Source organism: Myotis yumanensis, unplaced genomic scaffold, assembly GCF_028538775.1.
Source record: "Myotis yumanensis isolate MYYU_CA2020_CCGP unplaced genomic scaffold, mMyoYum1.0.hap1 SCAF_6, whole genome shotgun sequence".
NCBI classification, from domain to species: Eukaryota; Metazoa; Chordata; class Mammalia; order Chiroptera; family Vespertilionidae; genus Myotis; species Myotis yumanensis.
This window is the reverse complement of record NW_027223757.1, coordinates 37,154,883-37,175,188: the sequence shown is the minus strand read 5'-3', so window position 1 is coordinate 37,175,188 and position 20,306 is coordinate 37,154,883. Positions and strand designations below refer to the sequence as shown.

The following is a 20,306-nucleotide window of genomic DNA, read 5'->3' as shown; positions in this document are numbered from 1 at the left end:
CCTGTCGGATGGGGTGAGGGACCACGGGAGGTTTGCTGGTTGGGGGGAGGTTGGCTGACCATGGGAGGTTGGCTGTGGGAGCACACTGACCACCAGGGGGTAGCTCCTGCATTGAGCGTATGCCCCCTGGTGGTCAGTGCGCATCACAGTGACTGGTCAACCAGTCATAACTGTTGCTTAGGCTTTTATATATATAGATAGATTTCCTAAGAAGTACAATTTGTATTTCTGTACTTGTTAAGTCAATTTAAAAAATTGCACGTTTTAGTAAAAATGAGTTTTGGAACACTCATAAATTTCTCATATATACAATAGCAATGTTTTTATGTACATGATATTTCTGTTGGATACAGTCATTGAATTTTTTTTTTTAATATATTTTATTGATTTTTTACAGAGAGGAAGGGAGAGAGATAGAGAGTTAGAAACATAGATGAGAAAGAAACATCGATCAGCTGCCTCCTGCACATCTCCTACTGGGGATATGAGCAACCAAGGTACATGCCCTTGACCGGAATTGAACCTGGGACCTTTCAGTCTGCAGGCCAAACCGGTTTCAGCAGTCATTGAATTTTAAAATACTGATTTCACCCTAGCTGGGAGGCTCAGTTGATTGGAGCATCGTCCCTTCCACCAAAAGGCTGCAGGTTCAATCTCTGCTTAGGGTGCATATGGAAGACAACTGGTTGATGTTTTTCTCACACATCAATGTCTCTCTCTCTCTCTCATTCCCTTCCCCTCTCTCTAAAATCAGTAACAAAAACAAAAACATATCCTTAGGTGAGGATTAAAAAAAATTTCAGAATTTCATTCAAAGGGGCAGAATATATATTTGGGACACAGAGGCGAGGCTAGATTTATAAAGCTATCATTTTCTCATTTCCCTTTCACAGACAGTCAAACAATCCAGAACTCTTCCTGAAGATATTTTTATGGCTGAGACTGGCTCTCAAGCTAGAAACAGATTGGCCTGTGCTGTACAAGACAGAGCCACTAGCCACACGCCACTAGCCACACGTGGCGAGTGTGACCATGGAACTAGGTTTGAATTTTAATTAATTTCACTATATTTAAAAAACGATACTCATTTCAGTTATCGAAAAAATTGTCCACAACTACTTGAATATATAGTTTTAACTGTAAAATACATGAAATCTAAATGCAGATCAAGCATGTCCAATGAACATTAGCATCCAAAATGAGTGTCAGTAAGTATACTATACACTCTAGATTTGAAGACTTAATACACAAGGATATAAAATCTTATTAATCCATTTTTATATTGATTACATGTTGAAATGATATTACTTGGCAAATGTTGGATTAAATAAACTATTTTATTAAACTTGATTTCCCCTCTTTTTGTTTTAATTATGGCTACTAGAAATTTAAAATTACATATGTGGTTCACATTAAATTTCTCATAGCGTAGAGGTAGACTGTCATATAGCTAGTTAAATGTGACTTCACCATATTTCCTGAATAATTACCCAGCTACCGAGAGTGAATAGTTAAAAAATTCATTTACTTGAATACTATTTATATCCTGGAGAAAATGTGGGCCAGTAGGCTTTGAACAGCTGGGAAAGGCTTTGCATTTTAAGAATAAGGTTTAAGTAAATAGTTTAAATAACTAAGGTGAGAACCTGAAATAATATTTAAGGCATAACTATATTTGCAAAAATACTTTTGCTCTAGTCAGGTCTGATTTAACATTTCCTTTGGATACAGTCATCGAACTTTAAGATACTTTGGTTGATACATATAAATCATTTTGTGCAAATATGTTCGAAAAATGCTTTCATCTCCTCTCAAACCTGAGCAATTCTGTATTACTTTAACCCCCAAACTTAATTTTATTCAGGTGGAAATCAAAGGTGTCTAAAATAAGAAAACAGGTGATGTGAAGATCCTGTTAATTTTAGGGTAAATCACCCCTACTCTCCACCAGCATTAACTTACATATACCAGTGCCCACTTCGTTTCTCAAAAATTCTCTACTAACTTACTTGAGAGAAAGCAGTCCAAGTTGTCAATAAAATAAAATATGCTGGGTTGGGAAAATCTAACCCAAGCATAATTTAATCTTTTGACAACTATCTAAAGTCATATAATAATTACAGATATATGTTGGCTACTAATTCTCTGAGGCTCAAAGATTTTAAGATAAGAAATATTTATTTTTAAAAATAATGTGCCCATTTTATGGAATTTAACCTATTTTGCAATAAAAATAGCTTATAGGTTCCTATCCAAAAATTTATCAGACATAATACACAGGTCAACATCTTCAGAGGTCAATTACAATTCAGTATATTTAACACAAATTATGTCGAATAAAATTATTCCAGGACAATTAAGAAAGCTCTAACTTCATTATGAAGATCAAGTATCTTTGCAGGTCTGGGAGTTCAACTTGTCTTGTGGAGGCAATAGTGTTGCCTATGAGAAATAAGGAAGTGGCACCAGCCATTCTACCTAATTCAACATATGACTTCCTTGTCCTAAAAAATAAAAAATGTAACTGGAAAGGTCAGCAAGACAAGAACCTATGGCTGTGAGCTTTTAGTACTTATGTAAAAGTCTAAATTGATATCCCAAAGAAAAATTACCCAAGTCTTAATGAGATGTAGTAGATGAAATGAAAACCACTCATCAATAGTAAAATGCTAAATCTCTATCAGTACTATAGATGGGACATGATACACACATCTTGCAGGCCAGGGTCTGTAAGCAAGCATTTCAGGAAGCCTGACGTCAAGCCCACAATCCAGGTACAGCTGGCATATGGAGGAGAGAGCAGCAGAGCAGTCAAACGTGTTTCTAGGTCAGCTCTGCTCCTGGCTCAGCGGTGTGGGCTGTGGCACGTGGGGGCTGGGTGGTGGTGGAGCAGACTCCTGCGTCAGCTGCAGGTGCTGAGCCGGATGCGCAGCACTTGCTAAATGGAGCTCCCCTGTTTGCTCTTGATGGGCGTGCAGATGCTCCAAGGTTTCCTTGGAAAGTGTGATTACGTGCACTGGCTCGCTCTGCGAGGGTTCCATCTGGCTTTCAATCACACTGAGGTTCTGAATGTGTTCTGTTTGCTCCTGTTGAGCTGAAAGAATTAAATTCTGTAATTGTTCTGGCTGCTGTGTGAGCAGCGTAAGATTAGCAGCCTGGTCTGCAGTTATGCTCTGGGAACTGTCTGCAGTGACGATGCTGATTCCTTGGCTAGGACCAGGCATGAAATTGATGTTATGTACAGAATCGGTTACAAGAAGCTGTATTTCCTGCTCTCCGGAGGTAGAGAGTTGATACGGCTGCAGCTGAAGAAGATTCCTGACCTCTTCAGTATTATTATTGCTGGAAATGCTGCTGGCATCCGCTACATGTTTCTCTTTGCTATGGATTTTCAAGTGAGCCTTCAGGTTGTCTAAACGAGCAAACTGTAAGTTACACTCAGGGCAGGAGAAAGGCTTTTTGCCCGTGTGCAGAATGCAGTGTCTCCTCTTGGCACTGGAGTCAGAGAAGGATTTGCCACATATGCCACAGGAGTACGGCTTCTCTCCTCTATAAGGAAACACATGTTTTATATTAAAAACAGAAAGATCTATGTATTACTTCCTGATTATTGAGGAAGAAGCAGTCAAGAATAGAGGAAACCAGACTGGGAGTCATAAGTCATGGGTTCTCCTACTCACTTAAGGACGTGGAGCAACTCACAACTTCCATGGGCTTCAGTTTCTAATCTTATTAAAAAAGGTGGGGGTGGTGCCTGAGGAAGGAGGGTGGATGGGGTTGGACTAGATGTGATAAGAATTTATGATTCCATAGTATTTATTTTAGATAAGTAAGTATTTATATATTACATATTTAGTTCATTTTTTGCTCTGTTTTAGTTCTCACAGCCGTTTTACTCTGATGGCCAAGTAAGTATATACAACTAATTTCAACATTAAAATGAGTAGCCCCTAGTTGTGATGCTGTTAGAAGACATACTAAATCCAATTTAGAAGTAAGTCTTGTGAACAAAAACACTCACTCAGAAAACATTAAATTTAATATTTATTTTGATTGAAGATTTAAGCTTTGGACCTGTCCCCAGACCAAATCAAAATTCAAGAAATGAAATTAATAATGCAAACTTTTGCTGGCCAACATCAGTTTTCCTGATTTTGCCTATGTGAGGAATTCTTTATTGAAAAGATTTTTAAAAATTATAAACTACACAGAAAATTCTACCAGAGTAATAATTTGGGGAAAAGAATTATATATGTAATGAATGTCATCCTACTGAATGCCAGGGTTGAATGAGGACTCTACACAAGAGACATATCTGCATAACTTTACCGATGGATTCTGATGTGGGTCTGAAGAGAACTCTTTGCTGTGAAAGATTTGCCACAGATTTCACATGTAAATGGCCTCTCACCTACAAAAGGAAAAGCATTTAGAAATATACATTCAATGTAAAACAAAGGCAAACATCACCCCATAGTTTTACAATGTAAAAAAGAACAAAGGCAAAACCACTTGAATCCTCAATAAGCATCTACTATGTGCTGGGTGGCAGGAGGATGCAGAGAAAGTGTAGATATGGTTCTTTCCCTTAAGCTTAAAAACTGAAACAAGGAGGTAAGCGACTATCTGTGGGAAACACCCTTGGATAACTTAAGACTCTTGTGCCTTACTGCTTGGTTAAGCAGCCCTCTTGACCTTCATAAGGACACCTGTCACTAGGGTGACTTTCGTATTGTTTACATTTACATCTGCTTTCTAAATATATCTAGAATCTGACCACTCCTCACCATATCTACTGCCACCTCTGGTCCAGGCCACTGGCATCTCTGTGCAGCAGCCTCATCATGGGTCTCTCTCCCCCCTGCCCCCACTTCTGTCCCTGCTGCCCAGTCTTAACAGTCAGATCACTTCACAATCCTGTGCAAACACTCTAATGGTGCCCTTCCAGAGAGAAGCCAAAGCCCTGGGCCTACAAGGAATAAGATCTGTCCGACCACCTCCACTTCTATCCGAAGCCTCCCTAACTTCATCCAGCACTCTCCCCTTGCTCACTGACTCATCCTCTCAGGGGTCCTGGAGAGTCCCTGAATTCACATCCCTTGGCCCTGGCGGGTCTCCCCCAGGAGTCTCGCAGCATGAGCCACTCATCCCAACTCTCTGCTCAAATGTCACTTTACCAGGAGGCCTCCTCACCACTGAAAGTCTCAGCCCAACACTCCTGGTCCACTTCCCAGAGTCAGTTTTCCCACAATGCTGTCATGTTATTTATTATTTAGCCCCACCCCCACCCCATTCTTATGTAGGATAATTTATAGGCTGATTCACTCTTGGCATCAGGCCTGGCACACTATTCCAGAAATCCTCGCTGAGAGAAAGAATTTCACAGGATGGTGACTAAGACTCACACAAGATCAATAAAGCTTCAGCAGTGTTTATTCAGCATTAGTTTGTATACTGCACCTACAGTGACAGACTGTGATACCCTCTAGGAACGACTGAGACAGGTTTAATGAGATATGGTACCATCTATCAACTCAACATCTGGAATGTGAAACTCGTCAGGAAGTGTCAAAGGTGGGACTGAAGGAGTTCAGACATTTATAGCCAATCAAACTGCTGCTAACCCTAAAAGAAATTAAACCTAAAATTACAATAGCAATTATGAGGAATGCTTCAATTATATTAGATCATTTAAAAAGTGCACTTAAAAGCAAGGGCTTCCAAATCAAATACATAGAATAAGATACAGTATTTTTCATTGTATGCAAGAACCACCGGAAGGCTTCAAAAATTTTAAAAAGCTTCATTAACACATTTGCTGTAGAATATTTGTTTTAATAGGCTAATAAAATTAAAGATATAAGAGGAACCTAAAATAAAGGTCTGTAAGTCTGATGGTATCCCTTACAGGTGACTATCCTTGGATATCTTTCACTCCTTGGTCTAAAGCAAATCTGAGGACCATAACTAGAGAATTTCCTAAACCCAAGGAAGATCCCCAAAAGTTTTTGTAGGGTGGCAAACACACAATACAATATACAGATGATGTATTATAGAATTGTACACCTAAAAACTATATAATTTTATTAACCTAATGTCACCCAAATAAATTCAATGCAAAAGAAAGTTTTTGTAAATAGATTGCCTGAGCGCAGTGAGAGATCATTTCACATCGTCCCTTCCTTCTTTCCCAAATCCAGGCCAAATGGCTACTGATCCTTTCTCCCAGGGATAACTATTACCTCTGTCCTAAGAGCTGGGCTTGGTTTTCTGCCTCCCTGTGACATGCAGGCTAACACAGGGAATGACTTGGGAAGGTAATAAGCTTTGCACCCTGTTGAGTCCATGGAATACTTTAATACTGTCAGAAATAATTACTGTTTATCCAAGCTGAAACATGACATTTGAAAGGATTTATTAACTACAATTAGAAATGAAACTACATAACCAGAGGGAAAAAGCAACTCAGGGATGATGTAGTTGGATGGGTAGCTAACCTATGATGTCATTTAAGTTACAACCCAGCTCTTTGGGAATTGAAAGCAATTATCCTTATCTTACAAATCTTTGCAAAACCAGAAAGGCAGCTGTAGAAGCAGTCCAAAGCCCACCCATTTTTATCATCTCAATTCCTAACACTGAAGAAAAAAACAAGGAAAAAGAAGTGGGGTTTTTTGTTTGTTTGTTTTTTAATACAAATGACTATAGAAACACCCTGGTCCCAAATCTAGCCTATAGCCTCTATAAGACTGTATTCTCCACAAATTCTAGTAAGAAAAATCTTTAGTTCATCTGAGTTGATAAACTTAACTCATCACAAGTCTCCTGGCTAAACATTTAAAACAAAGCCTACGAGGCCTCTGTTCGCACCTGTCCATATGTTCATGTGCTCTGAGTATTGTTTTTTTTATCTTCAGATGGTATTGCAATTTGTAAAATTATCCTTTAAATATGAAGGAGAAATAAAGTTGTCCCTAGACATAGAAGTTGAGGAATTTTATCACCAGAAAACCTCCATTGCAGGAAATACTTAAGGGAGTTATTCTACCTGAAACAAAGAACATTATGGTCACAACACGACGAGCAATACCACCAAAAAACTTACAGCATAAACAGGGATCATTTGTGACAACAGAAACATAAAAGGGGAGGGGGGAAAGGTGTGAACTGGCAAAGGAAGATGAAGATCAGAAACACTCAAAAGGAAAAAAACTACAGTATATATGCAACTTCATTTTTTATAAACCTAATGGTAACCATACACAAAAATCCCCAAACCAGGTCATCTAGCTTAACAAAAGAGGAAACAGAGAAAAGAAGTGTGGAATACCATCAAACAAAAACAACAGACAGAAACATAAAGGAAAAGAACGGATGGAGGCACAGAGCTACCAGAAAAAAAACGATAAAATGGCTATAGGAAGTCCTCACACATCAATAATAAACCTAAATGTAAATGGTCTGAATTCATAAATAAAGAGACAGAGTAGCACAGTGAACCAAAAAACAGAACACAACCATATGCTGCATACAAGAGACACATCTAAGCTATAAAGACAAAGGTAGATTCAAATAAAAGGGTGGAAAATGATTCTCCAAGAAAATAACATCCATAAAAAAGGAGATGTAGTCATACTTATATCTGACAAAGTAGATTTCAAGATAACAAAAGACAAAGATGGACACTTTATGATGATAAAGGCCGACGTGCCTCAGTGGTTGAGCGTGACTTATGAACCAGGATTCAATTCCTGGTCAAGGCACATACCTGGGTTGCAGGCTCAATCCCCAGTGTGGGACCTGCAGGAGGCAGCTGATCAATGATTCTCTCTCATCATTGATGTTTCCATTTCTCTCTCCCTCTACCTTTTCTCTGAAATCAATAAAAATATATTTAAAAAGAAAAAACACACACACATAACACTTCTTAATATATCTGCACCTAACTAGGGAGCACCAAAATATATAAAACTACTACTCACAGAATGGGAAAAACAGATCAAAGCACAATCATAGTTGGGGATCTCAATACTCCATTGACAGCTCTAGAAAATCAATAAAAAAAATTTGGGGCCCTAACTGGTTTGACTCAGAGGATAGAGCATCGGCCTGCAGACGGAAGGGTCCTGGGTTCAGTTCTGGTCAAGGGCACATGCCAGGGGTTGCAGGCTCAATCCCCAGTGGGGGGTGTGCAGGAGGCAGCCAGTCAATGATTCTCTCTCGTCATTGATGCTCCTATCTCTCTCTCTCCCTCTCTGAAATCAATAAAAGATACTTTATGAAACACTAGATCAAATGGACAAAATTGACATTACAGAACCTTTCATCCCAGAACATTAGATTACACATTCATTTCCAGTACACATGGAACATTCTCAAGGATAGACCATATGTTGGGTCACAAAACTAGCATCAACAAATTCAAGAAGATTGAAATTATACCAAGCGTATTCTCTGACCATGATACCTTGAAATTAGAAATCAATTGCAAAAAGGAAGTAAAGGAACCCAAAAATACGTGGAGATTAAACAACATACTACTAAAAAATGACTGGGTGAAAGAAGAAATAAAAGAGGAGATCAAAATATATACAGAGACAAATGAGAATGACAATACAACATATCAAAACTTCTGGGATACAGCGAAAGCAGTAATAAGAGGGAAATTTATATCATTACAGGCCTATCTCAAGAAACAAGAGAAATTCCAAGTAAACAACCCAACATCACATCTTAAAGTACTAAGAAAGAAGAACAAAAGCACCCCAAAGTCAGCAGAAGGATAATAAAAATTAGAGCACAATGAAATGAAATAGAAAACAAAAAGACTATACAAAAAATTAATAAAACAAAAAGCTGGCTCTTTGAAAAGATTAATAAGATCAACAAACCCCTGTCTAGATTAAGAAAAAAGGGAAAAGATCCATATAAACAAAATCAGAAATGATAGAGAAGTCACCACAGACATCCCAGATATATACAAGGAATCATACTAGAATATTATGAAAGACTATAGGCCACCAGATTCAATAACTAGAAGAAATGAATAAATTTTTAGAAATAGATAGCCTTGCCAGTCTGCACTGTACTAGGAACCACCACCATGGCCGCCTACAAGCTGGTGCTGATCTGGCATGGCAAGAGCGCATGCAACCTGGATTCGCAGTGCTGGTACACCACCACCCTGAGCACAGCAGGGCACAAAGAGGGAAAGTGTGGTTGGGCAGGTGCTGCAAGATGCTGGCTATGAGTTTGACATCTGCTTTACCTCAGTGCAGAAGACAACAATTCGGACCCTCTGGACAAGCCCTGGCGTCTCAATGAGCAGCACTATGGGGATCTGACTGCCCTTAATAAAGCAGAAACTGCTGCCAAGCATGGTGAGGCCCAGGTAAAAATCTGGAGGCGCTCCTATGATATCTCACCACTGCCGATGGAGCCCGGCAACCCCTTCTACCGCAACATCAGTAAGGATCGCAGGAATGCAGACCTCACTGAAGATCAGCTACCCTCCTGTGAGAGTCTGAAGACACTAGTGCCAGAGCTCTGCCCTCCGGAATGAAGAAATAGTTCCCCAGATTGAGGAGGGGAAATGGGTACTGATTGCAGCACATGGCAACAGCCTTCAGGGCATTGTCAAACATCCGGAGGGGCTTTCTGAAGAGACTACCATGGAGCTGAACCTGCCAAAGGGTTTTCCCATCGTCTGTGAATTGGATAAGAACTTGAAGCCCATCAAGCCCACGCAGTTCCTGGGAGATGAAGAGACCATGTGTAAAGCCGTGGAGGCTGTGGCTGCCCAGGGCAAGGCCAGGAAGTGAAGGCGAGCAGGCAGACGACTTTCCCAAGGACACCCTCCCCGCCCATCCCACGTCTCTGCATCTCTCCTGTGCACATGCCACACTGACTACATCTGTTGGCATCTAAGGTTGTAGCTGCAGAGGGGCGCTGGTGGCTCCCAATTTTGTTTTAGCCACTTTGTCTCCTGCACTCACTCCCTTCATGCAATCTGGTCAGAACAGCACCTCTGGGGCCGGGTCCTCAGTCTAAGCCGAGGGAAGACTCTTATCTAAGGGCGTCCAGAGGTAGTAACTCCACTTTTTGGATAGTGCTTTGTTTATTACTAAGGACCTGCCTGAGTAGGGGGGTAGGGAGGAGCCATGCTAAAGCGTGACCAATGAGGAGAGGCAAGAGAGCCTATTTGTGTTCCCCCGGCAGTCCTGTGCTATTCTGCAGTCAGGTGACTGAGTGGGGGCTCCAGTCATTCCAGTGGAAGATGAGTGCCTGGTGATTCAAACAAACATTTCCTCCCTAACCCCAGGAAAGCTGGCTCTAGAAGATTGGGATCAGTACTGAATATTTACATGTTGCATTTACTTTTTTTTTTTTAAAAAGTGTATCTATATAAAATAATACAAAACAAATACCTACTGGGGTTTCTAGTGGCGGTTGAACTATTCCCACATGTGGTCATCACAAAATAAGCCATTCTTCATACCAAGGTGGGATGAGCTCCTTGACTTGAAAGGTGTAGGAGTTACCCTGCTGTGTATTTTAGAATCTCTCCCCTGCTTTATTGTTTCATGGCAGTGAAATGTCCTTGATCATGTCCAGGGATGTCTTTCACTGTGTCTAAGTTCTGAATCATGTTGCAGTTGCGTGGCCCTGCCACTTGGGCCCAGTAAGCATTTTGAAACATAACTACTAAATCTTTTTTCCAGATCAGTATAATAAAGGAGTAATGTGCAATAAAAAATAAACAAGAAAAGAAATATATAATCTACCTAGACTGAATCATGAAGAACTGGAAAATCTGAATAGACCAATCAGCAGTAAGTAATTGAAACAACCATCAAAATCTTCCCCCAAAAACAAAAGTCCAGGACCAGATGGCTTCACCAGTGAATTCTACCAAACGGTCAAAGAAGATTTAGAACCTGTCATTGTCACACTCTTCCAAAAAATTGAAGAGGCAATACTTCCTAACACATTCTATGAGGCCAATATAACCCTGATACCAAAATCTGGCAAAGCTAATGCAAAAAAAGAAAACTACAGACCAATATCTCTAATGAATACAGATGCAAAAATTCTAAACAAAATACTGGCAAATCAAATAAAATAGTACATCCAAGAAATAATACATCACGATCAAGTGGGGTTCATTCCAGGGTCTCAAGGATGGTTCAACATGCGCAAAACAATCAATGTAATACCCATTAACAAAAGAAAGAATAAATATCATATGACCTTATCAATAGATGCAGAAAAAGCATTTGATAAGATACAACATCATTTATGATTAAAACATTCAATAAAATTGGAGAAGGAAAGGCCATAATAAAAGCCATATATGATAATACCTCAACATAATAAAGGACATAGATGATAAAACCTCAGCTACTATCATACTCAATGGTGAAAAATTAAAAGCTTTTCCTCTAAGATCAGGAACAAGACAAGGATGTCCACTCTCACCACTCTTATTCACCATAGTGCTGGAAGTCCTAGCCAGAGCAATAAGGCAAGAGAAAGAAATAAAAAGCATCCAAATAGCGAAGGAAGAAGTCAAACTGTCACTTTTTGTGGACAACATGATTCTGTATATAGAAAACCCTAAAGACTCCACCAAAAAACCATTAGAAACAATAAACAAATACAGTCAAGTTTCAGGATACAAAATCAACGTGCAAAAATCCACTGCCTTCCTGTATACTAACAACAAAACTTCAGAAAAAGAAATGAAAAGAAAAACACACAAAAAAACCCCAACAAACCCAATTCCTTTTGTAATTGCAACCAAAAGAATAAAGTCCCTAGGAATAAACTTAACAAAGAATGTGAAAGACCTATATATTGAAAATTACGAAGCATTATTTAAAAGCAACTGAAAAAGACACAACAAAATAGAAAAATATTCTGTGTTCATGGAAGGGAAGAATCAACATAAATGGTCATATTGTCCAAAGCAATATAGAGATTTAATGCAATCCCCATCAAAATCCCAATGTCATGTTTTTAAAGAAGTAGAATGAGAAATCATCAGATTTGTATGGAACCACAAAAGACCCCAAAAAGCCAAAGCAATCCTGAGATAAAAGAACAAAGCTGGAGGTAACATGCTACCTGACTTCAAATTATACTAAAGAATTACAATAATCAAAACAGCATGGTTTTGGCAGAGAAACAGACACAGATCAATGGAACAGAATAGAGACCAGCTATAAAATCACATGTATATGGACAGATAAATTTCGACAAAGGAGCCAGAAACACACAATGGAGTAAAGATAGTCTCTTCAATAAATGGTGCTGTGAAAACTTGAGAAAGGGGTCCCAATATAAGGTGACAGGAAATTTGACTTTGGGTGGTAGGCACACGATGCAATATACAGATCTTATAACATAGAAATCCACACCTGAAACCTATATGTTCATGTTGATCAATGTCACCCCAATCAATTTAATAAAAAGAAAGTTATAAATAATGATTCTAGGAGAGAAAGTACAAAAAAAAATCCTCAGTGCCTATGTCACCTTGGTATATTTCATTTTACTTCCTTTTCTTAAAAAAGTATCTTAATAATCTTGAATGATAAAGTAAATTAAGAGTGAAACATGGAACCAGACTCTGATTTGCACTCTTTTGTGGTATTAGATAAATTTCCCTAGAAAAAGTGCTCAGTAAGTAATCTGTTTTGCTAATCTACAGAAATGTTACTTCCCCACAAATGCTGATAGCATTCTGCTTGGGCTTATCCTATCTAATAAAGAGGGAATATGCAAATTAACCACCATGCCATCACAAATATGGCGGCACCCACAGTGGAGTGGGGTTTCCATAACACAAGATAGCTGTGCCCACAGTGGAGGCGGGGTTTCCGTAACACAAAATGGATGCACCCACAGCGGAGGCCGAGCTCCTATAACAAGCCTTAACGAGCAATCAGCAGGGACCTGAGGCTGTGTGGTGCTGGGCTGGGGCAGGGGACCTGAGGCTGCGCACCCTCCTGCCCTGGCGCCAGGCCGAGGGACTTCAGGCTGCACCCCCCACCCGGTAGGGCTTGACGGGGGAACCTCAGGCTGCAACCCCCACCCGGCGGGGCTTGATAGGGGACCTCAGGCCGTGCCCCCCACCCTGGCACCGGACTGGGGGACCTGAGGCTGCGCCCCCCGCCCGGCGGGGCTTGACAAGGGTGGGGCCGGCTGGGTCTGGATCTCGCCCAATGGGGGTGGGGCCATGTGGGTCTGGGTCTCACGCGATTTTGAGGTGCCGCGGGTCGGCAGGGACTTGACTCTGGGTCCCGCGGCGTACCCCAGACTCTGACAGGAGGAAGATTTTCATATACATTTTACTAATTTTCTTTCATCTCTGACACTTCCATTATAGAGAAAGGGCAAATAGCAATATTCAAATATTTCCTCTAATTAATCCCCTTTTAATATGCATGAATTTCATGCACCGGGCCGCTAGTAAATTATAAAATTCCCACCCAATTTACAAAGAACTATCTGGGGAGGGTACTCCAAGTATTTTATTCCTAACTCTCCTGAAAATATAAAGTATACTAGAAAGGAAGGATGAGACAGTGTTTTACCTGTGTGTGTTCGTAGGTGTTTCTTTAGTTGAGACACGTCCATGAATTTGCGATGGCAGTGGTTGCATTCCGGTAATGAGTGGCCTTGTCGCAACAATAAAAAAAGTGTCAGTGCCTCTTTCCGCCATCTTGGAGCCCTGGAGGCCTGCTGGGAACAGGACTTCTATAACGACAATACGTCTGGAAGGCTGTGGGCCAACGCCATTTTTGCCAGCTATAAGTGGGGTCTCCAGACCCAGAGGGAACACACAGCTCTTAAAACTGAAGGTGCTTGTGCTCGACATGAACTGAATTCTCTCTGGGCAAGCGATATGCTTATGTGTGCAAAACAAAAAACAACAGTGACACCTGCTGGCAAACTGGACAAAACCAGAGTCGCCTGGGGAAGGTAACTCTTGCTCATGGAAACAGTGACAAGGTTAGTGCTAAATTTCAAAGCAACCTTCCTGCTAAGGCCAGTGGGCACAGCACCCGTGTAATGCGGTATCTCTCGTGGATTTAAACTTATTGGAAAGTAAATAAATAACATGGATTTGTTCTCTTGGAATAAAAACAGTGTTAGTGCATATATGCTCTCCCTGCATTTCTTCAGAGATTTGTGTTACAACAATTTCCTGAAAGATAACCACTTTAAATATGGTATTTTAATAAAACCACAATAATTTTCATATTAATTTGGTAACAGTTAAAATTTCCTCTGCATTTCAATTTACTGCTTCCTAAGAAAGCTGGGACCCTTCCAATCTTCCTAAGTATAATCTCCTTTTCCCCTTGAAGCATTGGTACACTGTGGCCAATTAATCTCAAATGACACTCCCAACCTCCCATTCATTTTTTATGGGTTGTCAGGAATAAAAGGCCAGTAGGTGGAGCCAGGTTGGAGAAAGTCTGGATGACAGCTATGGACTAGTGACATCTCCCTCCAGGCACCACTAACAATTAATCCACTGGCACCTCACAGTCAAGCTGCATTTTTGAAAGATACTAATTTGTAGGGTTTCTGTGTGTGGCACCAAAACTATGGAATAAAAATTAAACACAAACCACAAGGTAGTGAGAATAAACACAAGAACATCTAATTTCGATGGCTTTTAAGGCTTTTTCCTGAATACTCATTTATCTTCTATAATATAAACCCAGTGTTTCAGAAATAATTTTTATTTGCATTTCTTCCCCACCAATCCAAATTTTCTCTCACTTTATTGTACCTGTATGGACGCGGTAATGGCTCTTTAGTTGTCTTTTCTGGCTGAAATATTTTCCACACTGATCACAGGTAAAAGACTTCTGTCCTGCCAAATAAAAAACAAAACACTAAAACATGCAAAAAACTATAAAGAACTAGAATGCTCATTAATATGGTAAATACCATAGTGGGCCCAGGTCCCTATTTTCTACAAATGATACAAGTGACTTGTCTACAAACCCAAATGCCCTCAGAGTCTACCCCAGTAACATACATGTACAAAGGCATGGAAGACAATGGGGAGTGGTGGAGACTGGGGTAGAACGGGAGAATTCAAGTGTCCCCCAAAGGCATCTGAAGTAAAATAATTCCAGGTTCTGGTGGTTAAACAAAACACATCTGCAGCCAGTTTATAATAAGTCCTCGCTAAGGCTCGATGCTGTGCAGAACTGTAAACTTCACTCTAACAGAAGCATAATTGTTGTTCCATGACACGATGCAGGAAATGGCACCAGCCTGGGAAGAGACTAGTTAGATCATGGTAATGCCCACCCAGGGAATGGGAACCTGGTGCCCTCCTGTGCAAGCCCGGCTACCTGAGTGCAGGCTCATGTGCTCCAGCAGCGAGTGCTTGGTGGTGAGAGCCTTGCTGCACACAGTGCAGGTGTATGGCCGCTCGCCTGTGTGAATCCGGCTGTGGACCTGCAGGGAGTGCTTCTGGGTAAAGCCTTTTCCACACTCATTACATTTGAAAGGTCGCTCCCCTAGAATAAGAGCCCCAGAAAATTGGTATAAGCAAGAATCTGCACATCTTTCTGTTCACTCGCAAATTAAAGTAACAATAAAGGGATTTCTCTTAAAAGGCACATATCCAAAAGGCCAATGAACTGGAGAAACAGTATCAGCAATACAATTTTGCAAGCTGAAAGAGAGGAATCGGATGGCAGCAGTGAGGAATGCTGAGATACAAACTAGTTTTGAAGATAGAGCCTCCAATAAGACTCAGGAATTGGTGGCACCTGTTCTCTCTGAAAATGGGGGTAAGGAGGATAAATGACAGTCTATTTCAAAGGTGCTTAGACCCCTCAGATTCAGCCTCCTACCCCACGGAGCCAGGAGACTGGTCCTCTCCACAAAAGAAGATGGAGACTGTTCTCCATAGAGGGTAAAGCAAAGGGTCTCTGGACTAGAGGTCTCCCAGTCGAGAGGAGTAGGACGACCACAGGGAGAGCAGGTCCAACTTTGTGTTTGAGATGGTGAGACTCCCTCACCCACCTCCCCCGCCAGCCTTCTCCTCCCTTCTGCTCTAGATCCTGGCAGCAAGGAGCCTACAGCCTCCAGGTGGGAAGGTCTTTGCCTACAATGTAAAAGAGCCCAAGGTAAGAGCATCAGCAAGGAAGTGGGGGCCAGCCACGCCACCCCCAGCAAGGCTGTTTTCTACAGGCCTTCTCCATACTTGCAGAGTTGCCAGTAGCTTTTAGAAAACCATTCTTACAAAACTATGTTTTTAAATCATCATTTAAAGAAGGCCTCCAGTAGTTGTAACAGATGCCAAACAAGAAGAAAAAAGGCAACTTGCAGAAAACAGAAACTGCCTACGGTGAAGAAAATGTTAAAACCTAACAAATAAGTAAATGTTATTATTAACATGCTCAGAGGTAAGATATTACATTGTGAAACAAAGAGAAAGAACTCTAATACAAAAAAGAATTTAGAGAAAAATAAGCACCTAGAAGCAAAAAACATAAGAGTAGAAACACACACAAACACACACACACACACACACACACACACACACACACACACACGGAAATCTCCTAGGTGGAAATAGGAGAAAAAAAGATAAGGAAATTAGAGGAAGGGTCCAGGAGGTTCAACAATCAGATAACAGGAGTTCCAAAAAGGGAGCAGAGAAAACAGAGAGGAGAAATCATCTATGAAATAATTCCAGGAAACTTTCTGGAACTGAAAGTTATGAGTTTACAGAGAGACCCACTCTAACGTGATTCACTGGAAACTTTCTGAATACTGGGCAAAAGGGAAGATCCTATGTGCTATTTTCCTTAAAAAATCTCGTAGAACTACCTAACTCTTTAAACTATGCTGTATTACAGTTCAACAAGTATTCCTCAAGTGTCGACTTTGTTCAAAGAACCAGAATTCAGGGTTCTCATCGATCTTAAAAACACCAAATCTCCAGACAATTACATCAGAATCTTGGGGCCCAGGCACTGGTAGTTTTAGAAGTTCCCTAGGTGATTATAAGGTGCAGCCAGGTTCAGAACCACAGTCAGAACTACTGGGTCAGATGACAGCAAACTGCTGGATGACAGAAGACTTAAGCATCAGTCCTATACATAAGCTTACAATTAAGTTAAAGGGTATTTAAGTGGTACTACAATCAAATCCAAAGCAGAATGAGTTAGGTAGGTGTATGTATAAGAGAGGGTTCAAATGAAGAAGGGATTTCTGGCTAGGGCTACATTGTCCAATACGATGACCATTTAAATGACTTCAGATAAAATTAAAAATTCAGTTCCTTAGTCACACCACATGTTAAATACTCAAAATCCACATGTGGCTAGTGGCCACCACTATATCTGATGATGATATTCCCATCATCACAGAAGGGTCTCTTGGCCAGTACTGGGCTAGAGGGACCAGAAAGAAGACATTTACAGCTAAATGGCTGAGAAAGCTGTCCACACAGACCAAAAGCATAGCTATGGTCAAGATGAGGAATGTTCAAGAGTCAGAAAGCAGATGCATTTGGCTAGAGTTCGATACCTGAATATTATACCCTGGAAGCAACAACTATAAGTAAGAGGTTCGGGAATCAGACTACCTGAGTTCAAATCCCAGCTCTGTCACTACATGGGTAACCTGGGCAAGTTAAGCTTTCTAAGACTTGGTCTCTTCATCTGTATAATGGGGACAATATAACCTCTCTCACAGGACTGTTGTGAGAACTAAATGCAATTGCAAGTGTAAAGGCTTTATTACAATGCCCATGACCTAGAAGTTGCACAATAAATGAAAACTATTATTATCATTACTACTCCAAAACACATTCCAATAAGCTGTGAAAGTATAATTACCTGTGTGGCTCCTCTGGTGGATTGCTAAAAAGTGATTGTACTTGAAGACTTTGCCACAGTCTTTACAACGGGCCTCAGGGCCAGTGGGGCGCTTCCTCCTTCCACAGACCCTCTTGGCTGACCCCTGATCTTCTTCATCCCCAACAAGTTTGTAATCTCTCAGTTTGATGGATCTCTGAATCCTCCGCTTGCTGTACCGAGTCTGGTGGTCCTGCCCATCTTGGGTCTTAGGATCACAGTTCTCATCTTTTTCAGCGGGTGTTCCCTCCCCTCTACCTGGCTCACAAGCAGGCTCAGATTCTTCCATTTCTTTCGCTACGGTCTGTTCATTCAGTACCCCATTGTCTCCCTCTTTAACAGCAGAGTTTTGTCTGTTCTGAACTGAGTTGTTCACTCTCAGCTGTATTTCTTCCTCCGAAGCCAGTTCCAATTTCCCCTCTTTCAAACTGTTGACTTTTCTTGGTCTTCCCCGTTTCCGCTTCGGCGGATCATTTTTCTTATTAGAAATAACAACCACTGGAGCACCAGCAGTGTTCAACGTCGCTGGCTTTGGGGAGCTATGGTTATTCTGAAAGTCCGTGTAAGCCTTTACCAGGTCGTAGACTTTTAAGAACTGAGCAGTCGCCAGGATTTGTTCTGCACTCTTCTCGCTGGCCTGGAGATAACCCGTGTAGATAAACTCCAGCAGGATACCAAATGTGTCGGCGACCATGCCCTCCAGCATATAAATGGACTGGCCGATCTCCCCCTCTTCAGCAAACATCATGGAGAAGTATTCACTACTGGCCGCCAGTAAGGCTTTGTGGGCCCGGAAATGCACGTTCTCCACGATCAAAGTGATGTCACAGAGAAAGCCCTTCTTCCTCTGGTCCTCCAAACTGGCCAGGACAGTGTCACTGTGAGTGTCTGAGTGCACGACAAGCTGCCCGGGAGGCTCTGACGCTGCTTCTGCCATTTTCTTCAGAAACCAAGAAGAATGAAGCCTGAAACAAGAAAACCATGTTTAAACGGGAGGAAGCACTAGCAAGGTTAAGCCCACACCAAACGAACCTGCTATTCACTTCACCTTGCTAACTGACACTCACTACTGACCGTTTGTAAGTCTATGTAAAAGCCCAGCTTTGGGCCCTGGCCGGCTTGGCTCAGTGGATAGAGCGTCAGCCGAAGGACTGAGGGGTCCCAGGTTCAATTCCGGCCAAGGGCACATGCCTGGGTTGCGGACTCGATCCCAGTGGGGGGTGTGCAGGAGGCAGCCGGTCAATGATTCTCTCTCATCATTGATGTTTCTTTCTCTCTCTCCTTCTCCCTTCTTCTCTGAATCAATAAAGAAATATAAACAACAACAACAAAAACCACTCAGCTTTGGGTTCTCATTCCTGCTGTACATTATCTAGCTGGGCGAATACATGTTACCCCTCGGGGTCTGTTTTCTCCTTTGCAAAATGAAGGGATTGGGATCAATCACCCTGAAAGTCCTTCCCGGCACTCACTTTCCATAGTTGCACAAACATCAGAATGAGAACTACAGTGTCTGGATTTCACATAGTATGAGCCATTTAGTTCTGTGAAAACAAATAGGAAAAGGGCGAAGAAGACGTGCATGTGCGAAGTGAATTTTGGGGGGGGGGGGGGGGGGGGGGAGGGAGTAGCTGCAATTAAATAATAACGCAGGGAGCCGGGCCTCGCTTCCGAAGGGCTGCGTGGGACGCCCAAGGCGGGCGCCAGGCGGCGCTCGGCGCAGAGGCGGGTGGACGATGCCAGATCCGGAGACGGCTGAGCTGCGAGCGGGCGCGGGAGGGGCCCCGCCTCCGGGCCGAGCCCCTCGGGCTGGGCCGGGGAGCGGACGGCGGAGGAGGGAGGGGTGGACACGGACGGTAGGTCCGGGGTGGACCTACCTCTAGGGGCGCCCGGCGAGGTGTAGATCGCGGCCGGCCAACCGGGCGGCCTGGCGGGCGCGCCCGCGCCGGGCCCTTCGTGGTCTCCAGCTCCCCCGGGCCTGCAGCTGGGGTTCTTGCGCCTCCCGGGCTTCAGCTCCTCGGCCGCCGCCGCCTCAAATGCTGCCAACCCGGAAGCGCCGGCCCCGGGAGCCGGCCGCGCGCCGACGGCGCACCACGTGGCCCGCGGAGACGCCCCCCGGCGGGTGGGGCGGGGCGGGGCGGGGCGGGGCCTGAGGTCCCCGGCGGCGCCTCTTGCAGAGCTCAGACAGGTCCAGTGCTTGCAGGGAATTGGGAGAGGTGGGCAGGAATGACGTTGTCACCCTGCGATTGTGGAAGTTCTCTCTTATTAGACCGTTAGCTCCTCACCCCAGACGCCGAAGCTCCCTTTAAGGTTTCGAATGTGAGATGAATGAATGAAATCGCCTTTATGTCCTCGCCCTTCTTCCCTTCCTTTCCCTCTTCTTCCTTCCCTCCGCTCCTCCTCTAT

The 20,306-nt window shown here is 42.4% G+C and overlaps 1 protein-coding gene and 1 pseudogene across 8 annotated transcripts; one reads left to right on the top strand and one right to left on the bottom strand.

The window, feature by feature from the left end:
* Positions 1 to 396: 396 nt before the first annotated feature.
* ZBTB24 (zinc finger and BTB domain containing 24) lies at positions 397 to 19,920 on the bottom strand. 8 transcript variants are annotated; one of them, XM_070417936.1, is made up of 7 exons: positions 19,778 to 19,920; positions 17,883 to 18,865; positions 15,381 to 15,548; positions 14,807 to 14,890; positions 13,599 to 13,682; positions 4,330 to 4,411; positions 397 to 3,549 (listed from the first exon to the last, which is right to left on the bottom strand). In XM_070417936.1, exons 2-7 carry the CDS (start codon positions 18,835 to 18,837, stop codon positions 2,829 to 2,831), a joined length of 2,094 nt encoding a protein of 697 aa, XP_070274037.1. In that variant the 5' UTR covers positions 18,838 to 18,865; positions 19,778 to 19,920; the 3' UTR covers positions 397 to 2,828. The 8 variants fall into 8 exon arrangements, with proteins under 8 accessions (XP_070274037.1, XP_070274038.1, XP_070274039.1 ...); XM_070417937.1 differs by lacking the exon at positions 19,778 to 19,920 and adding an exon at positions 19,373 to 19,458; XM_070417938.1 differs by lacking the exon at positions 15,381 to 15,548.
* On the top strand, positions 9,104 to 9,821 carry LOC139013093 (phosphoglycerate mutase 1-like; annotated as a pseudogene).
* Positions 19,921 to 20,306: the final 386 nt, after the last annotated feature.

Excerpts from the sequence above, each read along its gene's own strand:
- ZBTB24 (XM_070417936.1), bottom strand. The coding sequence starts at position 18,837 with ATGGCAGAAGCAGCGTCAGAGCCTCCCGGGCAGCTTGTCGTGCACTCA. Across the intron at positions 15,549-17,882 it reads CCACCAGAGGAGCCACACAG|GGGAGCGACCTTTCAAATGT; the intron begins GTAATTATACTT and ends CTCTTATTCTAG. Across the intron at positions 13,683-14,806 it reads CCATTACCGCGTCCATACAG|GCCACTCATTACCGGAATGC; the intron begins GTACAATAAAGT and ends TGTTGCGACAAG.